Here is a 20,475-nt window from a genome sequence, read left to right on the forward strand (position 1 = left end):
CATTCGACGATGAATTTAAAATCTCAAACATTTATTTTTCGAGACATTGTAATAGATTTCAAATTCATCACAACATGAAGTCATCTCAAAAATCCTCATCTCAAATCTAAATTATTTAATCCAAATGCAACTTAAAAGAAATGTAAATCCTAAAACATGTATACATAAATTATTTTGTGGACTTGCGGAAAAAAAGAAGCTAGATCTATATATAACATAGCCCAAGAAGCAGATAATGAAAGGTAACAGATCCACAAAAGTGATTTATCATTTAATCGCACAACTATATATACAAGCAAAATAAATTGCAATGAAATAGACTATTTATATTATTATATAAAGAATATGTTTTTAGTACTAACTTGATCTTTTCGTATCACCATTTTTTGATTGGTAATACTACCCTATTCTCACTTAGGAGTGATCAAAAGTTCGGTTAAACCAAATTATTTCGAAAATTCGATTCGATTGTAATATTTTTAAAAGCTCGGTTAAATTGGTTATACAATTTAATTTTTTATCGGGCCATAAAACAAGTCTAAATTGTTGCCTTTGGGCTTTGTTATAGGCCCTAGATCACAACTCTATTAAGCCTGTAAAGAGGAACCGATCGATATCTCTTTTCTGTTATCTTGGCTCTTAACCGATGAGCCATGGGCAACAAAGAAAGGAACGATTTCTCTCTTTCTTTTTCAGTTAGTTCATTGAGGGTCTTCGATTTTTTCTATATGAGTTATAATGGCTTATTGGAAAGCCAAAGATAGTGTGAATCAACTCATCCTCGTTGCATTTTAGTCTGCTCCATGCTTGAATTGCAATGTAAATAAGGCGATTTTTTCATATAAATTTAATTCAAATTTTAGTTAGAAATAACCGATTTTATTTTGAGTGAGACGATCTCACGAATCTTTATCTGTGAGACGGATCAATCCTACCGATATTCACAATAAAAAGTAATATTCTTAACATAAAAAGTAATACTTTTTCATGGATAACCCAAATAAGAAATTCGTCTCATAAAATACGACCCGTGAGACCGTCTCACACAAGTTTTTGCCTTTTATTTTTATGAAATTTCGGTCGGTTAACAAAAATTTCTGTTATTTCAAATCAGTTGCTCGTCCTTAATCTAACTAAATAAATTAATTTTCAAAAATGATCATCATCCCATAAAAAAATTTATTAATTACATCATTAATTTTTAACATTATCCATAAATTAATATTACAAATTATAATAAAAAAAATTAAATAGTATAAGTAGGTCCCCACAGAATTTCAGGAGAGAATCTCAATTGTAAATAAGAATCTTCCAGAGGCTTCACGAAAATCAAAAGGCCGGAAGCTAAATTCACTGGCCAGGATAAGTCTTAGGTGCAAAAACATGCGAAGAGTAAAGGTTCAGGAAACTTCCAAACGATGTCGTATTTGCTGCCGCACCTTCACTCCGGATGGGCCGTGGATCAGGCTATCCTCGCCGAGGAGGAACGCCTGGTGATCATACGTTTTGGCCACGATTGGGATGAAACCTGTATGCAGGTGATTTATCGTGATCTTGTATTCTGATACACTCGCATCTATGTTATTATTCAGAGTAGTTTAACGTTGAGAAATTTCCGTTCGATTTACCCGGTGGTGAGTGTTGTGTGTATCTAATTGGAATCGTGTTTAGCTATTGAGCTGTGTAATTGCATAACTTAGGGTTTAGTGATTGGAATCAATCTAGCTTGGTTGAGTTGTTGGATTTTGATTTAAAACTGTTTATTGATTCTTCTGGTTTATTACGTGAATATTTTTTTAGCTTAGCCAAGATTAGATTCAACTGGTTACATTAAAAGTTCGATTTCTGCTGCATTACTACTATTGGAGGTTTATTATTGGTTTTGGGAGTGGGAGTGGGAGTGGCTAAAGTAACCCAGGGAGGAGAGCATTTGCCCCCATTTGTGATGCAAAAAATTTCATTTAAAAATTTAGTGTACTAGATGTACTTATAGTTTCCAAACTAAGACAAGATTTGCCTTTTATGAGATGAAAGTCAAGTTTTGTGTATCATAACTTGAAGTTTGATTGATAGTATATGTGCCCCTCAATTAATGTTATGTCTAGTTTATCAGGCTTGATAACCCTATCATCCCTATCATTTAAAGTTGTAATTAGATTGATAAGTTTGATTTGGTTAATAGATTTCAATTGACAATAAAGAGACTTACAATCCACCACAATTATTGTTCAGTGTTGAAATTACTTTACTTAATATCGATAACATTTAGAATTCACTTGACGATAAAAAAAGTTAGATTACATTTAGATTGATGGATTTGAAACATATTCAAATGTAATGTTTTATTTTAAAAGAAGTATGATCATAAACTTCAAATTCACCTCGTGCATGGGTATATAGTGTTTCATGTTAATTATGATGAATTTCAAGTTCACCCAATAATGGAGGCGTTCGAAATTCATTCAATTTTGTGTAATTAATGTATAAATAAGGTATGAATTTAAGATTTCATTTATTATTTAATTGTTAACAATATAACTATAATCGAAATCCATGAATTTCAAATTCATCTCTTTAAATGCATCCTTGAAGAATTTTAAATCCATAATTTCGAATCTATCAATCCAAGCAAAACATAACTTCATTTTTTTATTGCACTTAAGACGTGGTGGTTGAGGAGACTCGACCCAGCCCATAAGTCTATCAATCCAATTCAAGTCTATCAATCCCATTCTTCATGTGCTCTAATCAAACTTTATCTTTTTTGCTCGAGCTCAATAGTTTGAGCTTTTTGATGAGCTCAATCGTTAAAAAGTTTGTGAGCTAGTTCACTAGTTTAAATTATTTTTCTAAATTTTAATATAGAAAAATAAATATATTTTTCTTATGTTAATATTTGCATATGTAATTCAATATTATGATATAAAAAAGTTAATTAATTTATATTTAAAGCCCATGAGCATGTTAGTGTCCAAACCAGTGATCTCATTATCATGATATGATCATGTGAGCTAATTTGCGAGCTTGAACTTGAGTCTTTGAGTTGAGCTCGATGAACTTGATCTCAAGTTTTTTAGCAGCTCAAGCTCGAACCTGTGAAATTTATCTGCTGGACTCGTTTACATTTCTGGTTGGATTGATGGTTTTAGCTCTTCTCATTTGTTGTGTCATTACACTTCCCAGATGGATGAAGTGCTGGCTTCAGTTGCTGAGACGATAAAGAATTTTTCTGTCATTTACTTGGTAAATATCTCGGAGGTGCCTGATTTCAACACAATGTATGAGTTGTATGACCCGTCCACTGTCATGTTCTTTTTTAGGAACAAGCACATTATGATAGACCTTGGCACTGGAAACAACAATAAGATCAACTGGGCTCTAAAGGATAAGCAAGAGTTCATCGACATTGTTGAGACCGTTTATTGTGGTGCTAGGAAGGGCCGTGGTCTTGTCATTGCTCCAAAAGATTACTCCACCAAATATCGTTATTGAGAATTATGGTCAAGTTTCTGCCATAGCCATGTCAGTCATCTGGTTGAGATTTAGATTTGCAGCGTGTTGCATTGTGGCCATCCTCTCCAAGTGACTAAACCCTTGACTTCTGCTTTGTTGACTGATTGCTAGTCATATTGCTCAAACCAATTATGTTTAATGGATTCTATTTTAGCTCGTTTCAGATATCATCCCAAAAAGCCCAAAAATGTTTCTCCTTGTTATGTATGTTGATGAATGATATGTTTTCTATGTGTGGGTGAACGTGTAATTTCAACGTACATGTGATTCGCGTGGAAGCATGAAGACAGGATCTTTATACTTGGTCTGGAATCTATAATCACATTTTGTTAATGCTTGTATGGGTATATCAGTTGGAAGCATTTATCAACTGGTGGTATTACCTGGTTAAGTCCTATGAGCATGACTTGAATTTGAATAAAAATGTGGATGGGTTTATCATGCATAAGTAGGTTCCAAGTCCCAAAATCAAACTTGGACAAGGTATTGGTCCTGCTTGGGGATGCGGTAGGTAATATTTGGTTTCATTTTCAATATTTTCAAAAATATGTTCTCTAAGATATGTTATTGGTTTGGTGGTAATAACTTAGTAAAGGTCTTCAATGTTTTGTTTCCCGTCTTTTTTGTCTCATTGCGTGGTATCATGCGAAAATTATGAGATTGTTTTTTGTGAAGCTATGATGAGTCAAATCACACAACATGGTTGAGTCCAAAGAACACACGGCCACGAGAAAAGGAAATTTCTGTTTTAGTGAATTTGGAGGCATAGCATGTCGTTCTATGCAAACGGATGTGGAGATTTCCTTTGTGGAGGACTCCTTAGCCAGCACTGCCCCAAGGACGATATCGAATACACCACTTTTCACTCTGACATTATCGTGTCATCAGTGATGACTTTCCTATAAATTGGAATCTTTGTTTTTGAAGGGAGTGTCCTCTAAGTAAGTGGTATGGAGTTTTTGTTACTTTGTTTAGTCCTGGTCATAGTCAGCGGGGAGTTAAGTGAGGATTTGACGAACGGAGATTTCAGACCTCTTGCAAAAATCTGTCTTTTTTCACTGATGACGTAATCTTGTTATTTTTTAATTTATTTCCTCGCTTGAAAATAGTTTATCCCGACAAAATATGGTATCGGATTTATTCGATGTGATGTAATCTGATCATCTAATCCTTGCGGCAGAAGATGAGACACAATTCACAATGTGTCACAAGAATAAGGATCGTTACTCACGAGTCACATGTAAACAAAAAATCAAGTGCTAACTAAACACAACAAATAGCCTGTGCAATCAACATTAGTGAAAATTAGGGAATGTAAAAGAAGGGAGATATTTTGCAACAACGAAGAGAGTGAGTGCATAATTAGACACATTCAGTAAATGTCCGACCAAAAACTGCCACAAGAGAAGGCGAGTTTAGTAGCCAACCTGGGCAGCCAGGAAAAGTACCAACCAATCTACTCTATATTCCTCACACTTTCCCAATCATTTTGCAACGCATACGTCCTAAAATTATGTTGGGTGCCTTCGTATAAGTTCCCAAGCATTAGTGTACACATAATACCATGTTTATGCCAAATACAGAGCAGCCATGGGCAACCAACCAACCTGAAATAATGAAGGCGTGCCTAGAGAAGATTTTCCACTGCTAACCACTTGTATTGCAAATCATGGGGACATTGCACTGTCCATTGGCATGATCATTGGCGAATCTGTCTCCTTGGATATTCCACTCAGCGTTTGGTTTCCAATAGAATCACCTAACAGACGGATTACATCAAATCAGACCAGAAGCATTGCGTTAAAATGAAGGATTGTAAATGTGTAACAAAACCTTTCAATTTAAAAGAGTATAGTGGCAGTTCACAGTCTAGAAGAAGTGTCTCACCAAGTAAGGAATCAACAGATGGCAGACTAGGTGATGTAGTACTCATGTGATCTGAAGTGTAAAATAATTGAAAGCAGGGATCAGAAACATAATTTTTGGAAATTTAGTAGACCGGTTGTTTGGATCAAAGAAAGAATTACTGCATACACTGTTTTAGATAAGCGAAAATACAAGAGTTAATCCAACATTGCCATGGAGGAAGAGCATATATATGTATACTAAAATCAAGAAAATATGGATACATGTTGGAATGTAAATGGTGACTCAGGACTACACAAATGGTTACCTGATGAATAAGGCAGTGCCTTGACAGCATCAAAATTCTTGAATGTATAGCCCACAAAACTCAAATCCTTTGGAGTAAGAGCTGCCTGCAAGATGCAACATGATTGCCAAGTTATTTACCTAAATCAGTGCTTTTTCTCCTTTTTCTCCATCAGTTATCAGCAGTACAGAGTAACCAAAAAATAAAAAATACATAACAAACCTTCCTTGAGGTTCCTGAGCCGGATATTGTAGGTGTTGGAAGATCAAGCTATTCATAATAACAAGACGCATCAATAAGGTTATGAAATACCACACAGTGCATATGAATGTTAAAGGTACAATTATTCAGGAAAAAGGTATAAGGAAAACACAATAGACAAATCATCGAGGCTCTAGTAATTGTTAAAAAAGGGTCATCCATAAAGTCGTCAGCAGTGCTTACACAACTTGAGTCATGACTTCAACTCTCACAGGTGTGCGCACAGGCAAATTTCTCAAGAAAACCATGAGATTCACACTACATTCACTAATCACTCAGATTTAAAACTAATCGTAGTTCCATTGCTTATAAATGATAGTAAATGTAAATATATTTCCAAAAAGTATCAAGAAACTAGTAGAGGGGCATGTATTAAAAGCAAAGAGGTGTCAGTACTTCATCAAACTTCATAAAGTTCCGGGTGTCTAGTTCTCCGTTAACCTCTGGTTTAAAGGCCGCTTCCATTTCATATAATTTCTCCCATTCAACATCTGAGAACCAGGAATGAACCTGAAAGCATTCATTTGTTAATGAAACGGGACAGAGGAAGAGTCTAATGCTTAGTTGGTGCATAACTAAACCTTTATCTGGGCTGCTCCTCCGGTTCCAAGCCTATTTTCTGCATCACAAAGTAACCTACATATGAGATCTTTAGCCTCAGGGCTCAATTTGACATCTTCTGGAAATTTCAGTTGATTTCTCCAATGAACAATCTGCAAATCAAGATGAACTTTATCAGAAGACAATTGCTGCTTCACGAGTAATCTTTTGTTTTTTAGCAACATGAGTAATCTTTAATGCCTATATAAACTTGATGCATCTGTTAAGACTTGGACAAAAAGGAGAGCCACTCGAAAGACCTATCTCAAGATTCTCATTCAATGATTGCTTGTGGATCCAATTTAGGATATAAAACAGTATCCATTTGACATATCCTGTGGCCAATTAATACACGGGGGAAGATAATACCGAGGGACCAATAGAAAGAATTTCTCCAAAGTAATGGTCACAAAATGAGTAAAAGTGTTATTCTCACTCCTGAAAATATAACCACTGATAAGGAAAATTAAAAGATACTGGGTTGAGGGTTCAAATAAATTTCTTGATTGAAGGAACAAAAAATGCATGGTTATCACACGACATCTCTTCAAATTTCAATGAAATGATCTGAAGATACAGCACATGGGATAACACAATGAATGAGGATAAGAACTTCTCGTCAAACTTCTTAGATAACTTGATCCAGATGGCAAAACAGTAGACCAGAACAATAAATAACAATGTGGAAGTCAGACGTCAGAAACGCTTGCAACCTATTGACTCCAACAAAAAGTCCATCTGATAATAGGAGGTTGCACAAGAGACGCAAAACAAAAGAACAAAAAAACAATTGTCGAACTTTTAGGTAAACTGTGCCAACAATTAACAAAATCAGGTGAGATGATGTGCTTTTGAACAAGGTAAATTACATTCATGCATTTCTGGAATTTCAGCTTTATTTTAGGAGAAAATACATCAATACAGGTCAGTCACTGACCATCAAGATGATATGTCATAAAAGATAAGCGACATAAATTATCTTGTACTATCGTTGCAAATAAAAATGTTTTGATATGATGACATTACTAGGTGGGCAACCGGATCAGGTACTTCGGGTACCCGACCCTGGTCGGGTCAATCGCTTAATTAGTCGGGTTCCGTATTACCTGGAGCCGACTATTTTTAGTCGGATCGGGATCGGGTAGAAGATCCCTACCCGAAGTACCCGTTTTTAATTTTAAATTTTTTTTTTAAGATATGGGCTTGGTCTTGAATGGAACAGCCCAAAGTTATGGTGTTCTCTTGATTTGATTTTAATTGGAAACCTGGTTATTAGAAAGTTCGGAACTTTTTAAAACTTTGGCTGCTCATAATAGTAAATTGAGCTTGGGGTAGTGAGAACTGTTATTAGTTTTTTGCTATGTTATTTATTTTTTGGCTATACGATATAAAAAAACGATTAAGCTCAAACAGATGATGGAGTTAAGCTAAGGGTTTATTTTATGGGTTTTGCATCATTCCTTTTCTTCTGAGGAAAGGAACTAGAAGCTTTTTTTTATCACCATTTCATTTTAAAATGTAAATTTTTTTTTCCAAAAAAAAAAAAGACAAATACCCAAATCCTACCCTACCCGAACCGGACCAGTCGGGTTAGTCACCAGAGTCGGGTCGGGTTGGGGTAGCAAAAATACTACCCGATCCGAATTACCCGTGCCCACCACTATGCATTACAAGTAGATGTCAAGTGGCAAAAGATTATAAGCATGTTACCTTTCTACAAGTGGTCATAGGATCATCAGAATAAAAAGGTGGGTACCCAATAAGCATTTCATACATAATTGCACCCAGGGACCACCTGCATGCAAGAGGTACTTGAGACGGCAAGCAAGAGCCAAATAGAAAAAAAGTTCCCAATTTTATCGGCAGTTGGCAACAACACGGTCCTGACTGAGGTGTAGTTCTAAATACTACAGTTTCACAAAATTAATCTTAAAAAACAGTTTCCATTGAAGAACCTTTAATTTTGGCAAGATTTTCTTTTTGGCACATTAACCAATTGTATGTCAGTTAATTGAGCCATCATAAGATTCATAACAAGATGAAGAATTGGAGAAGTACAAAAAGTAAAATTTTAATGAATATATTTGTTCTTGGAAGTAAACTAACGAACTAGAGGAAATCTTTTAGTAACAAGACACTTTTGTTGAAGGATTGACTTAAAAACGATTCCAGACAAGTATTTCCTTGTGTAAAATAGGTAACACTGAAATCAACCCTCAATTTAAGAGGGAAGAATAGAACTGACCAGTCACACTCCATCCCATATCCCTTCTTCAACAGAACTTCTGGAGCAATATAATCTGGCGTACCAACAGTAGAGAATGCCTTGAAAACCACAAGACAGATTATTAAATCAGGTAAACTGGAATGTAATTGATCAAAATTAGTCAGATGAAAACACATCAATGATAGATGCAAGACAAAATTCAAAATTGAGAACACGGTAGAAGTAGGTAGTTAGAGTTCGCTCCAATCTTGTTAAACCATGAGTTTTATGATCATATTTTCATCAATCCTTTCTACAAGTAATATGGACCAGACCAAACTCTTGTTAATTTCAATAAGTAACTTATGAACATGTTTATATTTTCTCACCAACTTTCTCCTATTCATCTGCCAGTGCTGAAGTTGCTCACGGGGGCTTCTCCAGTTACTACCATTGGAAGCATCAGGAAAGTGGCCATCGATATCCATTGGCTCCCTTGTAGTCTCATCATCAGTAATCTTGTTTTCGTTTACTGTATATAAAGTTCTACAATCAAGTGGTTTGCAAAGACCAAAGTCTGAGAGCTTCATGTGCCCATTCTTATCAAGAAGAAGATTGTCAGGTTTGATATCCCTAAACAGAATGAAGAAAATTTCAATAGGTTAAAAATATTCTATTTCCCAGTGTATCGGTTTTCTAAAAGGCACTGCCTAGTACCGTAAGCATGGGCGGTCACCCACCGACCCGATAAAAAAATCGGCTGCCTTATTTAAGACGTAAAATTTTTAATTTTTTTTATTTTAAAAAAAATGTTCGGTATATTTTCCAATCATTTTGTATCGAATAAAGAGGAGGAATATGACATTGATTTTGAGTTTGAATCCGATATGGATGAAATTATTATAGAAATATAAAGATTAAAAAGAAAAATTAGATATTTAGTTAAAATAAGAATAATCGCCTATGCGGTGGATGGTCGTCTGCATACCGCTTCCCGCTGTTTAGAATACTGGTGCCAATAATATTATTATATTTGGTGTAGAAATCAAACTTGCACACGTGCGACCCACCTATGAATGTAATTATGCTTGTGAATGGACTCAATGGCCAATACACTTTGAGCAATGTAAAATTTAGCCACACTTTCAGAAAGTATGTCTTCTCTCATCAGCAGAGTCATCACGTCGCCACCAGGAAGATATTCCATGATCAGATACAAGTACTCAGCATCTTGAAAAGAGTAGAACAATTTAACTATGCAGTGGCTGGCCACTTCTGCCAGTAGGTTTCTCTCTGCTCTAACATGCTCCACCTGCAGAGCAGAGAACACAGTGTCACTAAACAAAAAGCATTATAATCTTTTCGTATCAAGAACTCAAGAAATTGTTCCCAATCCGAAAATTCCAAGCAAGTTGTTCTATCAATAAATCAATGAGTTTCTGTTGGGCAGCCAATCAGTATGGAAATTATCTTTCATGCCAAAGCATTAAATGGAGAAAGCAAGCATCTAAATATTTCTGAAGAAACATTGGTGAATCAAACAGAAAGAAAATTCTACAGCTTCTGTTAATATACTAACCTGTCCTCTGGAAAGCATCTCGGATTTCTTCAACTTCTTCATGGCATAAATATTTCCTGATTTTTTCTCCCGGCATAATCGAACCTGCAGTTTTAAATTCATTAGCATCTAAAAAGAAAGGAAGAAAGAAACGATCAGTTCTAACCTAGAACCACCATGCATGCAAATAATCGACCAACAAAATAATTTAAGGAAACCATGTCACACAGCACAGCACAGTATCAAGAATAGACATGTAACACGGCATTGAAAGTGCACTCAAGTAACTCTGAAAATATCAAACCACATAAACTGAGATGGAATATAGGAGATCTGTGTGACAATTACCAACCTCGCCATAGGCTCCACGCCCTATGATGGTTAGAAGCTCAAAATCATCTACAGATATCCTGTTCCTTCTCAGTCGCATAAACTCAGTTTCCTTTCGTTCTAAATCTTTGATTAGGTTTATTTGTTCCTGTTTTGGCACATCTGAACATGCTAACTTTCTTTCTAGTCGCCAGCGCCTAGAAAAAAAGTATAATATAAAAAATTCAAGACACGAAATAACAGAAGGAAAGGATGACTCGAAGGGATCCCTTAATTTTCATATGCAAGAATACCTTCATATAATTCCAGATCTAATTACTTGGAAAGAAGAACCGCAGAAGAGAAATAAAAAATTTATTTTCCTTTATCATTGACTATCTAGCTTTCATAGTTATCACGCCAAAAGGGTAGAATTACGTTTACTCCTATTATCGGCCATTTCATTGATAATGAAGCACACAAATAAAAGTATTTGAGCCATCAAAAAAACTAAAAATGACGGAAGATATACTAATCACATTTGGACAACCTATAAGCATACATAGTTTATCTCACATCATACTTTACATGATAGATTAATGAGAGCTGCTTGAGCCGATGGATCAAAGGGCATCATCAACTTTAAAAGCGTGACTTGCCAACCAATCTGTTATTCGTAATCTAATAATTGAAATGATGAGATTCACTTTGTAGGCATCAAAATTCTATCAAGTGGAGTCATCAAATTCGTAAAAAAGACCTAAATCCCTTTCATCAAAGAAATTCTAAATCATAGTTAGTCTTCTCTAAAATGAACTTTATTTCCTCATAGAAACAAATCCCCATGTTATACTTGTCATATAATCAAAAACTCAAGTCATCAACCATATAAAATTGTGTTAATTCTACTTCAGCAAGTGCAAAAGCTATTAATCACCAGTGACAACACCCCACAAAAATCTCAACTGGAAAAATAACACAAAGAAGTGTTTACTGACTTAAACAAGAATTTCAGAGACAATTTTCTCAGTAACATAAGAAAGGAATATAATATAAACTAACTGATTATTTAGCTTTTACAGAACACGAATATTAAACACACTAGAACCCCAGCTGCCCTATGCTAACCGGACTTCCATTTCTCACCTCAATGCTTCACGCTTAGAAAAAATCATTCCTCATTGTTGAATATTGAACTTAATTTTGAAATCACATATCTCAGCACTGCAATCAAATATATCTGTTTCACTTCAAGTATCTAACCGCAAAATTGAGGCAAACAAGTCCAAACGCAACCTGAATAACCCCAGAAAACGAAAATTCCTTCCAGTTACAACATTGACTCGAGTAGAACCACGAAAAAACCACCTAAATGAACGAAACCACTACAATAAGTAGCAATCAACTTCAAATTTCTAAAAAGTGAAACCAAACGGAATACACCAGGTCCAGAACTAACACCTAACAGTAGATCTCGTAAAACACAAACTTCAATGGCAGCTCAAATCTAATCCACCACCTTCTAAAGGTACGTCGCTACCACTTTCAGCGAACAAGTAGCCACAACTACAAGCTTACAGTTGTACATACAAATCTATGTCCAAGCGTACCTTTCTTTTCTCTCCCTGATGCTTTTCATCTGAGTTTTGTAGTGATTTTCAATGAACTGTTTTGCGGCGGCGACTTTCTCCATGGTCAAGATTGATCCCAACACTTCTTCTTCGCCGGTTTCGTCGCTCTCCTCTACCTCCATTCTGCCCTCTAGATTTCCGCTGGATTCCGCTCTTTCTCTCTCTATTACAATGGCGCAAGTGTGTATAATATACTCGTTGTACGTACCGCGTATGCTTAGGTGTAGTATAGACCCAGTGAGTGTGTGTGTGTATGTGTGTGAAACATAATAAGAAGCTTAACTTATCCGGCGTCGTTTTTCACTTTTGTACCACCACTCCAACAAATACATTTCGCCATCTCAATCTTGGGTTTTTTTTAAAAGTAATTTAAATTTAAAATTTTTTTTCAAAAATAATTTAAGAAAAAAAAACATTGCACTTCTACGACAATCCGCGCTTACCAAATGCAGACGATGCTCACGTGAAGCAGCGTCCGCACTTACGAAGCGCGGACGCTAATATTTTTATTTTTTTTAAAACTTTTTCGATTTTTATTGTCCGCTCATTTCGTTTACGTACGCATTCGCTGCCTCAAAATTATTTTCACTTGAAAGCTGAGACTCTGAAAAGCTGAGACTCTGAAAAATCACGTGAAGACCAATAATTCAAATATGAATCTTCACATTTCTTCTCCTATATAATTGATGACAAATTGAACCAATGAGTTATCAACTTTCTCCTAAATTTTCTCTCAATTTTCATTGGCAAAATGTCTAACATCGACGTACTCTTATATTTTGGTGGTCATGTAGTTATCGATAATGGATCGATTCAATATAGCATTTCATTTGTTAGACCGATACGAGTACTACGATCTATTAATTTGATGGATTTAGTTGAAGTTGTGCATAAATGTTAGCAATCGATCCAGCGAATTTTTCTCTGAAGATGTCAACAAAGTATTCATTCATGGAGAGAGCATCTTGGCATGAAATTCAAGTCAATCTCGTTGATGACGACGCTTTACAGTTTATAATGCAATGTGACAATATGCATGTTTTGCATCTGTACGTTGAAGCAAATTCAATTGAGCATAATGTTGGATTTGATGAGCCTGAATCCTACGTTCCACATGCATCTGATTCAGGTTTTTATAAGCAACCCGGTACGTCTACATATGGTGGTTTCCAAGAGCAAGAATCTTATGTTCCAGAGGTTACTGAAGGACTCGGTAATATGAGTTTCGATGATGTAAGTGGGCCTTGGGACCAATATATAAATGTCTCGTCGGAACAAAATAATGCTCTATGTTGGCCGAATCCAACATTAGATACGAGTGCTCGTTGTCCGGATCAGGCCAATAATAATGATATTTGGAGGACTGATACCGAACCCGATATGTCATACAGCGAGTCTGAAGAATAAGAAGTGAATGTTGATGATGAAGTGAATACTTTTACAAATCTTGATGAGGGGGCATCATCTCGACAACCACCACGTGACACATTACAGAGGCAAACCTTACCATTTCTGTCAAACATTTCTGAAATGCCATCATTTTTCAATAATTTTTTTGGGGAAGAGCTTCCTGATTCTGTCGATGTTCCTTGTGGAGTGCAATCAAGCTATTACAATCCGGATAGAGGTGAATTATGCGTTAATATGTTATTTAAAGATAAGAATGATCTTATTGCATCTGTCAAGGATTATTCAGTCAGAGTTGTCAGGCGTGAGTACCGTGTCGTTGAAAGCACACGCGGTTTGTGAAAGTTAGGTTGTAAAAATAATTCTTCTACGGCCATTTGTTGATGGAGACTTCGCGCTTCTTTGAAGGCCAAGACTGGTTATTGGAAAATAACAAAATATGACGGGCCTCACACATGTATATCTACCTCTGTTGGTATAGACCATAAGAATTTGAATAGTGATATGGTGGCACATACGCTATTGGGAGTTGTTCGTTGTGATCCTTCGTACGAGATTAAGTATATCATCGAAAATATGAAAGATAAATATGGATATCAAATCTCGTACACGAAGGCATGGCGAAGTTTGAAACGTGCTATGGAAATTGCTTATGGTACATGGGAGAGCTCCGTTCAATTACTTCCAAAATATATGTGTGCTCTTTCCAAATATAATCCGGGAACAGTTGTGGAGTGGAAGCATCTCAGAGACAACAATGAAATGAGTAAGACACTGAATTATGTTTTTTGGGCATTCAGGCCATGTGTTGATGGGTTTCGGAATTGTCGAAAAATAATTAGTGTTGATGGTACACACTTGTATACCAAATACAAGCACAAAATGTTGATCGGTGTCACTCTGGATGCGAACAATCAGGTTCTACCGATAGCATTTACTATTGTGGATGAAGAAACAACAGATTCTTGGAAATGGTTCTTGGAGAACCTAGGAAGACATGTTGTTCGTGGTGAAAGTGGCGTGTGTCTTATTTCTAATAGACATAAGGGAATTGTGCGCGCAACTGCAGAGCTACCATATTTTCAACCTCCACACGGTGTGCATCGTTTTTGTTTGAGACACGTGTGTTCAAACTTTAACACTAAATTCAAAGACGTGCATCTGAAAGATTTATGCTGGGCGGAAGGCACACAAAATGAAATTTGTAAGTTTGAATCAATAATGGAGGCAATCAAGCATAAAAACATTTTGGCGCACCGATATTTGGCTGGAATTGAGAAAGAAAAATGGAGTTTGGCTCAGGACGGTGGTTGGCGTCGTGGGGTGATGACAACCAATATGTCGGAGTGTTTAAATAGTGTGTTGAAGGGTGCTCGTAGACTTCCTATATCTGCCATAGTACACTTGACACTTCTGAGGTGCGTACAATATTTTATTTCACGTGTGAGTACAGGTGGTCGTATGGTTCAGAAAAATCAGTTGTGGTCAGATTATGCATGTCGGAAGTATGACAAGTGGGCGAGAAAATCTACTAAACATCGTGTTGCCAAATATGATGTTCGTGAGCAAACTGCTTCGGTTGCAACTGTAGGAAGACCAAGTCGTGGCCAACATATGCAGGTGGTCAAGTTATCAACGATGGATTGTTCATGTGGTAAATGGACTATTTTTGGCATACCATGTTCCCATGTTATTTGTACCGCAAAGTGGCACTCGTTGGATCCCACGACACTTGTGCAGCCATGGTATAACATATCTGAGTACTTAGCGACTTACGAAGGCAGATTTCAACCTCTTGCAGACGAGCGCTACTGGGATCCTCCAACTTTCGAATTGCACCACAACCCTGTTAGACGTGAAAGAAGAAGAGTTGGTAGAGATAGAACAACTCGATTGAGAAATGAGATGGACACAACTGTTTCAAGACAGAGACAACATCGATGAATTATTTTGTTAAATTGTAATATTACTTGATATGTTGTATGACAAATTATTTATTTACCTCTTTTTTACTTTGATATTTTTTACTTTATGTCGGAAGTAAAACTTTTGTTATTTTACCAATTTTCCAGCACACCCCTCGCGCCAATTTTCCAGTGCACCCCTCGTGCCCGGGCGGTAGTAACAAATTACCACTCGGGCGCGAGCATTTCCTTCACGGGGTTTTTTCCTTCCCCTTCCCTTTCCCTTTCTTTTATATTTCCTCTTCCCCTTATCTTTATCTCCTTATCTCAAAATCATCACTCTCCAAATCTCTCTCATTTATCTTTCCTCTTCCCTTTTTCCTTATCTCATTTTCAAAACAAATTCTCATCTCATTCTCAAACCATGGCTCCCAAGAAGGTGAAAGGAAATCCCGGCTCTTCTTCTTTGTTTGATAGAAATCGATTTGTTAGTGATGCGGCGCAGGCTCGGTATGAACATGCCAAAATTAATAGAAACCTGATTACCAAGCGGGGATTTCGTAGACAAAGGGACGATCGATACGTTGGGCCTCTTGTTGGGTTGGAGAGACGCAGATGGGAAAAATTTGGATCTCAACCGAAAGCGGCAGTGGTATCGGTGGTACGAGAATTTTATGCAAATGTGGGTGAGATGACGGATGCTAAGGCCTTTTTCCGAGGTAAACTTGTGTCATTTGATTCGGGTATAATCAATGCTTTTTTAAAAATGCCCGAGGTCGATGATTCCGCCTTCTAGGCTTTGGTTGCTAACCCTGATTATATTGTGATAATCGACACCCTGTGTCATCCTGGGGCGATCTGGAAACCAGTTGGTGGGTCACCGAGTTGTTTTGATAAAAAATATCTGACGGCCGATAATGCTCTTTGGTATTTGTTTTTGGCAAGGAGAATGATGCCCGTCTCACACAAAAGTGAAGTACAAAAGGAGCGGGCCGTGGTGCTATATGTTTTATCTCAGGGTTACCCAATCAATGTGGGAAAGCTTATCAATTCTCAGATTTTGATGAGCGTTCATAATAGACACATCGGGCTTTTCTTTCCCAGTATCATATCAGAGTTGTGTCCGATGGCTGAGGTTGTGTTCCGTGATGATGAAGAGTGGCTGCAACCAATGAAGCCCATTTGTGGACAGGACTTGCAACGAAAATACGCTAAACGACAGCTAGACTTCATGACGGATGAGGGAGATACATGTGGATCGAGCACCGCCGCCCCACGTCGCCCACAACCCCACAGACGGACCCTAAACGACAAAGTAGATGAGACTCTTGCCTTCATGGCTCATCAGGAACAAGTTAACTTGAACAACAATGAATATTTCGCATATATCGAGTCCATGCTGCAAACAACGATGGGCCACATGGGTGTTTACCTAGGGACAATCCCTCCACCTCCGCCGTTCATTCCTCCATTCAATTTTCACTATGACTATCAGCCGCAAGGGAATGCATCGGGAGTGCCATCACCAGATAATGACGAGGATGACTCGTTATCAACTATTCATGATGCTAGCTGAATGGGGTATGTGATCTCATGATTTTATTTTTTTAATACTTTACATTGGAGACATTGCATGTACTAAAGTTTGTGGTTCTTTAATTTTAATTTACTTATCGCAGATGAGCAGGCTAAAAAGAAGAACAACAAATTTGAGGACATGGACGTCAATTATGTATTTTCATCTTATCTTCCGATTGTGTATATTCTTATGTTGAGATGCGGATATTTTTAATTTCAGCTTTGTCTATTTGTGTTTTTTTCCTGCACTTTTATTCATCTTATCTTTCGCTTATTAACACTATACTGTGAAATAATAAAATTTAAACGATGCAACAATGCAAAATGTACAACAATAGAAATTTTATAGTTACAATTAATTAGAAGAATCATCGTCATAATTAAAATGATACAAATGGCTACCTATTCCACAATCAGGTGGATTGCGTCTTCTCGTTCCTCTACGCAATCCTACATTTTCAGGAATATCCTTTATTGAGTAACCTGGATAAGTGATAGGGGAAATAACATTCCTCTGTGGTCGAGTGTCATGCACAATATGCTGAGGTCCAACGTTAAGCAAATTCGTGAAACTTTGTGTGTTCGACCAATAAGGAGTTTGAAAATCCTTCTGACCAAACGAACGAAAGTCACCAAACCCTGAATCACTGAAAAAACCAGGTTGAGTATTAGAGGTTCCTGCAATATTCATTTCAGCTGACGCAATAATCGTAGAGTCTCCTGCAAACCCACTTGGTTGCCTAACCATGTCACTTCTCAATCCTAATGATGATTGATGCGAAAACGGAGTAGGCGTACTAAAATTTTGTTGAACATTAATTTCTCCAACAAAAGTATTGTACGAATGTGGTTGAAAACCAACGACAGTAACTGCAGGTGATATGGTGCGCACTGTTATTCGATTGTACCATTGGAAGTAGTCTTCGTCAGTTTGCATCGATCGCCCGTGTCGCACCCCTTTAAAAACATATCTCAGCCTATTATTCCACAACTCAATTGAATTCCTATGATAATCTCTCCAATCGGTGTTTCAATGTCCTATTCTCGTGATATTATGCATATCGTCATTGTCGACGGCAGACCCTGGAATTGATTGCCGTTTTCGAAATTGTCGCATTACCCGATTAGGATGATGAATCTCCACGATGTCAAAGCATATAAGGGGACAAACACATCGCCATATTCTGTTGTCGTATGAATCAATAATCATCTTCACATATATGTCATTTTTCTGGTATACGCTCCAATTAAACTGAAAAGAAAATAAATACCAGTTTAATATTCATTTAACCAATCAAAACAAAATAGTCTTCGTGTAATCATTGTTATATATTAACATTCTATAATACCTCATTATTATTCATACGATCTAGAGAATCCCTTATAATTCTTACAGAATGTGTTGGCAAATGTGTGCAACTAAATCCATATTTCCACTTACAATTATAAAAAAAAATTACAAATCAAGAAAATATAAAAGATATATATGATATTACCACCATAATTTTTAAATATTACCGTGCACTATATGGAGAAACTGGAATGAAACCATCCGGATCAACGGGAGGTACAACTAATGTTAACCCATCTCGATCGGGGTTAACACATTTAATCCTGCTCCATGCCCATAACTGCTTATAATAATAAAAAATAATTAACATTTACCAAAATATTGTGTTAAATAATCACATCACATTAATGATACCTGCAGGATATATAAAGGTCCAGCCATTGTAGTCTTCTCTATACGTGACGCGTTACACAACTCACGGTATAGAAATGTTAAAACTGCACTACCCCAACTATAAGACTTCACGTTATCAACATCTCGTAGCAGTTGCAAAAATATTAGTCTACATGACCCTCCTTGATAGTCAGGGAACATTATTCCTCCAATAATCATTAACGCAACACTACGACTAAATTTCACAACATTTAGTTCTAAAGTTTCATCATTAACAAGGTTAGATATACAATGATCGTGTAGTGCAGTCATAGACAGATGGCCACCTTTCAAATATTTTGATGCTGGCAAAAATCCCAACATATCCAAACATATGTGTTGTCATTCCTCAAATTTATGTGATACATCTACTCCAGTTACTGCCTCACCATCAATTGTTAGACCCCATATGATTGAAACATCTTGTAATGTCACTGTTGCTTCACCACATGTAAAATGAAACGTGTGTATCTCGCGTCGCCAACGTTCAACAAGCGCAATAATCAAATGATTATCAAGAACTTGTGATTCACATTCTAAAACTCCATAAAAATCCATATGATTTAAATATGCTAGTACACGCCTGTGTAAGTAATTATCAGTATATAACTTCCAAATCAAATTGTCTGACCTCTTCACTTTGACAATATCATCAACGGTTAACGAAGACACTCTTGATGACATATGTGTCGTTTGTAAATAGAGGACACTTGGATCTTCTGGATTTCGATTATCTACCATTCTGAATTATGCTGTAGATCTTCTCAACTTCGTGTAAAAAAAATTTTCTGCCAGGAATTCAAAAACTGAGAAATGGGAGAATGATAGGGCAAAGATAAGAGCAGGAAAGAAGAAGAGGAGGAAAATAAGAAGGAATCGGACATAGATAAGGATTGGACGAATGGAATAGTGACACATGGGAGGTGGAGCAGCGTCCACGCTTACCAAGCGCGGACGGTCCTCCACGTGAGCACCGTCCGTGCTTGGTAAGCGCGGATTGCTGTAGAAGTGCAATGTTTTTTTTTTCATAAATTATTTTTGAAAAAAAATTTTAAATTTAAATTACTTTTAAAAAAAACCCGCAATCTTTGAAAATGATTTATAATGGAAAAAATGTGTTTATGAATAAAAATATAAATAGAAAATAAAATTTATTAAAATATTTATTTTAAGATTTTAAATTATGAATTGTTTGTTTAAATACAAAATTTATGGACAAGTTAGAGTCTGTTTGGATTTAGTAAACAAAAATGTTTTTATAGTTTTATATGTGTTTATATAAGTATAGTAGTTCTTTTAAAAGTATTTAAGCTAAAATAAGTGATTTTTCAAAAGTGCAAATTTATAGTTTTTAAGTGATTTTCTAAATAACTCATATTAAAAAATATATATTTTTCATCTATTTATCCAAACACAAAACTATTAACTTTAACTGGAAAAAAAACATTCTTAAAATCCAATTTTAAAAAGCACTTCTTTAAGAAAAATGGTTTTAAATCCAAACACATTTAACGAAGAGATATTCAAAACAGATGAGAGTTGTGAAATTCAGATTGTGTGTAGTCAAAAGAATGCTAAATGATTATGAAAAAAATTGCCACCGAACTACACTTCAATCAGCATAGAGAAAATA

General features: G+C 36.2%; 3 protein-coding genes across 3 annotated transcripts; 2 read left to right on the plus strand and 1 right to left on the minus strand.

The window, feature by feature from the left end:
- Positions 1 to 1,304: 1,304 nt before the first annotated feature.
- Positions 1,305 to 3,846, plus strand: LOC142524125 (thioredoxin-like protein YLS8). The gene is made up of 2 exons (XM_075627892.1): positions 1,305 to 1,538; positions 3,184 to 3,846. Exons 1-2 carry the CDS (start codon positions 1,419 to 1,421, stop codon positions 3,490 to 3,492), a joined length of 429 nt encoding a protein of 142 aa, XP_075484007.1. The 5' UTR covers positions 1,305 to 1,418; the 3' UTR covers positions 3,493 to 3,846.
- Positions 3,847 to 4,828: 982 nt separating this feature from the next.
- LOC142524124 (uncharacterized) lies at positions 4,829 to 12,449 on the minus strand. The gene is made up of 13 exons (XM_075627890.1): positions 12,210 to 12,449; positions 10,643 to 10,817; positions 10,312 to 10,395; positions 9,803 to 10,044; positions 9,122 to 9,365; positions 8,772 to 8,851; positions 8,237 to 8,321; positions 6,508 to 6,639; positions 6,323 to 6,436; positions 5,888 to 5,935; positions 5,687 to 5,771; positions 5,401 to 5,451; positions 4,829 to 5,272 (listed from the first exon to the last, which is right to left on the minus strand). The coding sequence occupies exons 1-13, from the start codon at positions 12,350 to 12,352 to the stop codon at positions 5,181 to 5,183; spliced, it is 1,575 nt and encodes a 524-aa protein (XP_075484005.1). The 5' UTR covers positions 12,353 to 12,449; the 3' UTR covers positions 4,829 to 5,180.
- A 1,692-nt stretch (positions 12,450 to 14,141) lies between these two features.
- Positions 14,142 to 15,581, plus strand: LOC142523918 (uncharacterized). Its single transcript, XM_075627652.1, has one exon. It carries the CDS (start codon positions 14,142 to 14,144, stop codon positions 15,579 to 15,581), a length of 1,440 nt encoding a protein of 479 aa, XP_075483767.1.
- The last annotated feature ends 4,894 nt before the right edge of the window (positions 15,582 to 20,475 follow it).

This window comes from Primulina tabacum, chromosome 14, assembly GCF_025594145.1.
Source record: "Primulina tabacum isolate GXHZ01 chromosome 14, ASM2559414v2, whole genome shotgun sequence".
NCBI classification, from domain to species: domain Eukaryota; kingdom Viridiplantae; phylum Streptophyta; class Magnoliopsida; order Lamiales; family Gesneriaceae; genus Primulina; species Primulina tabacum.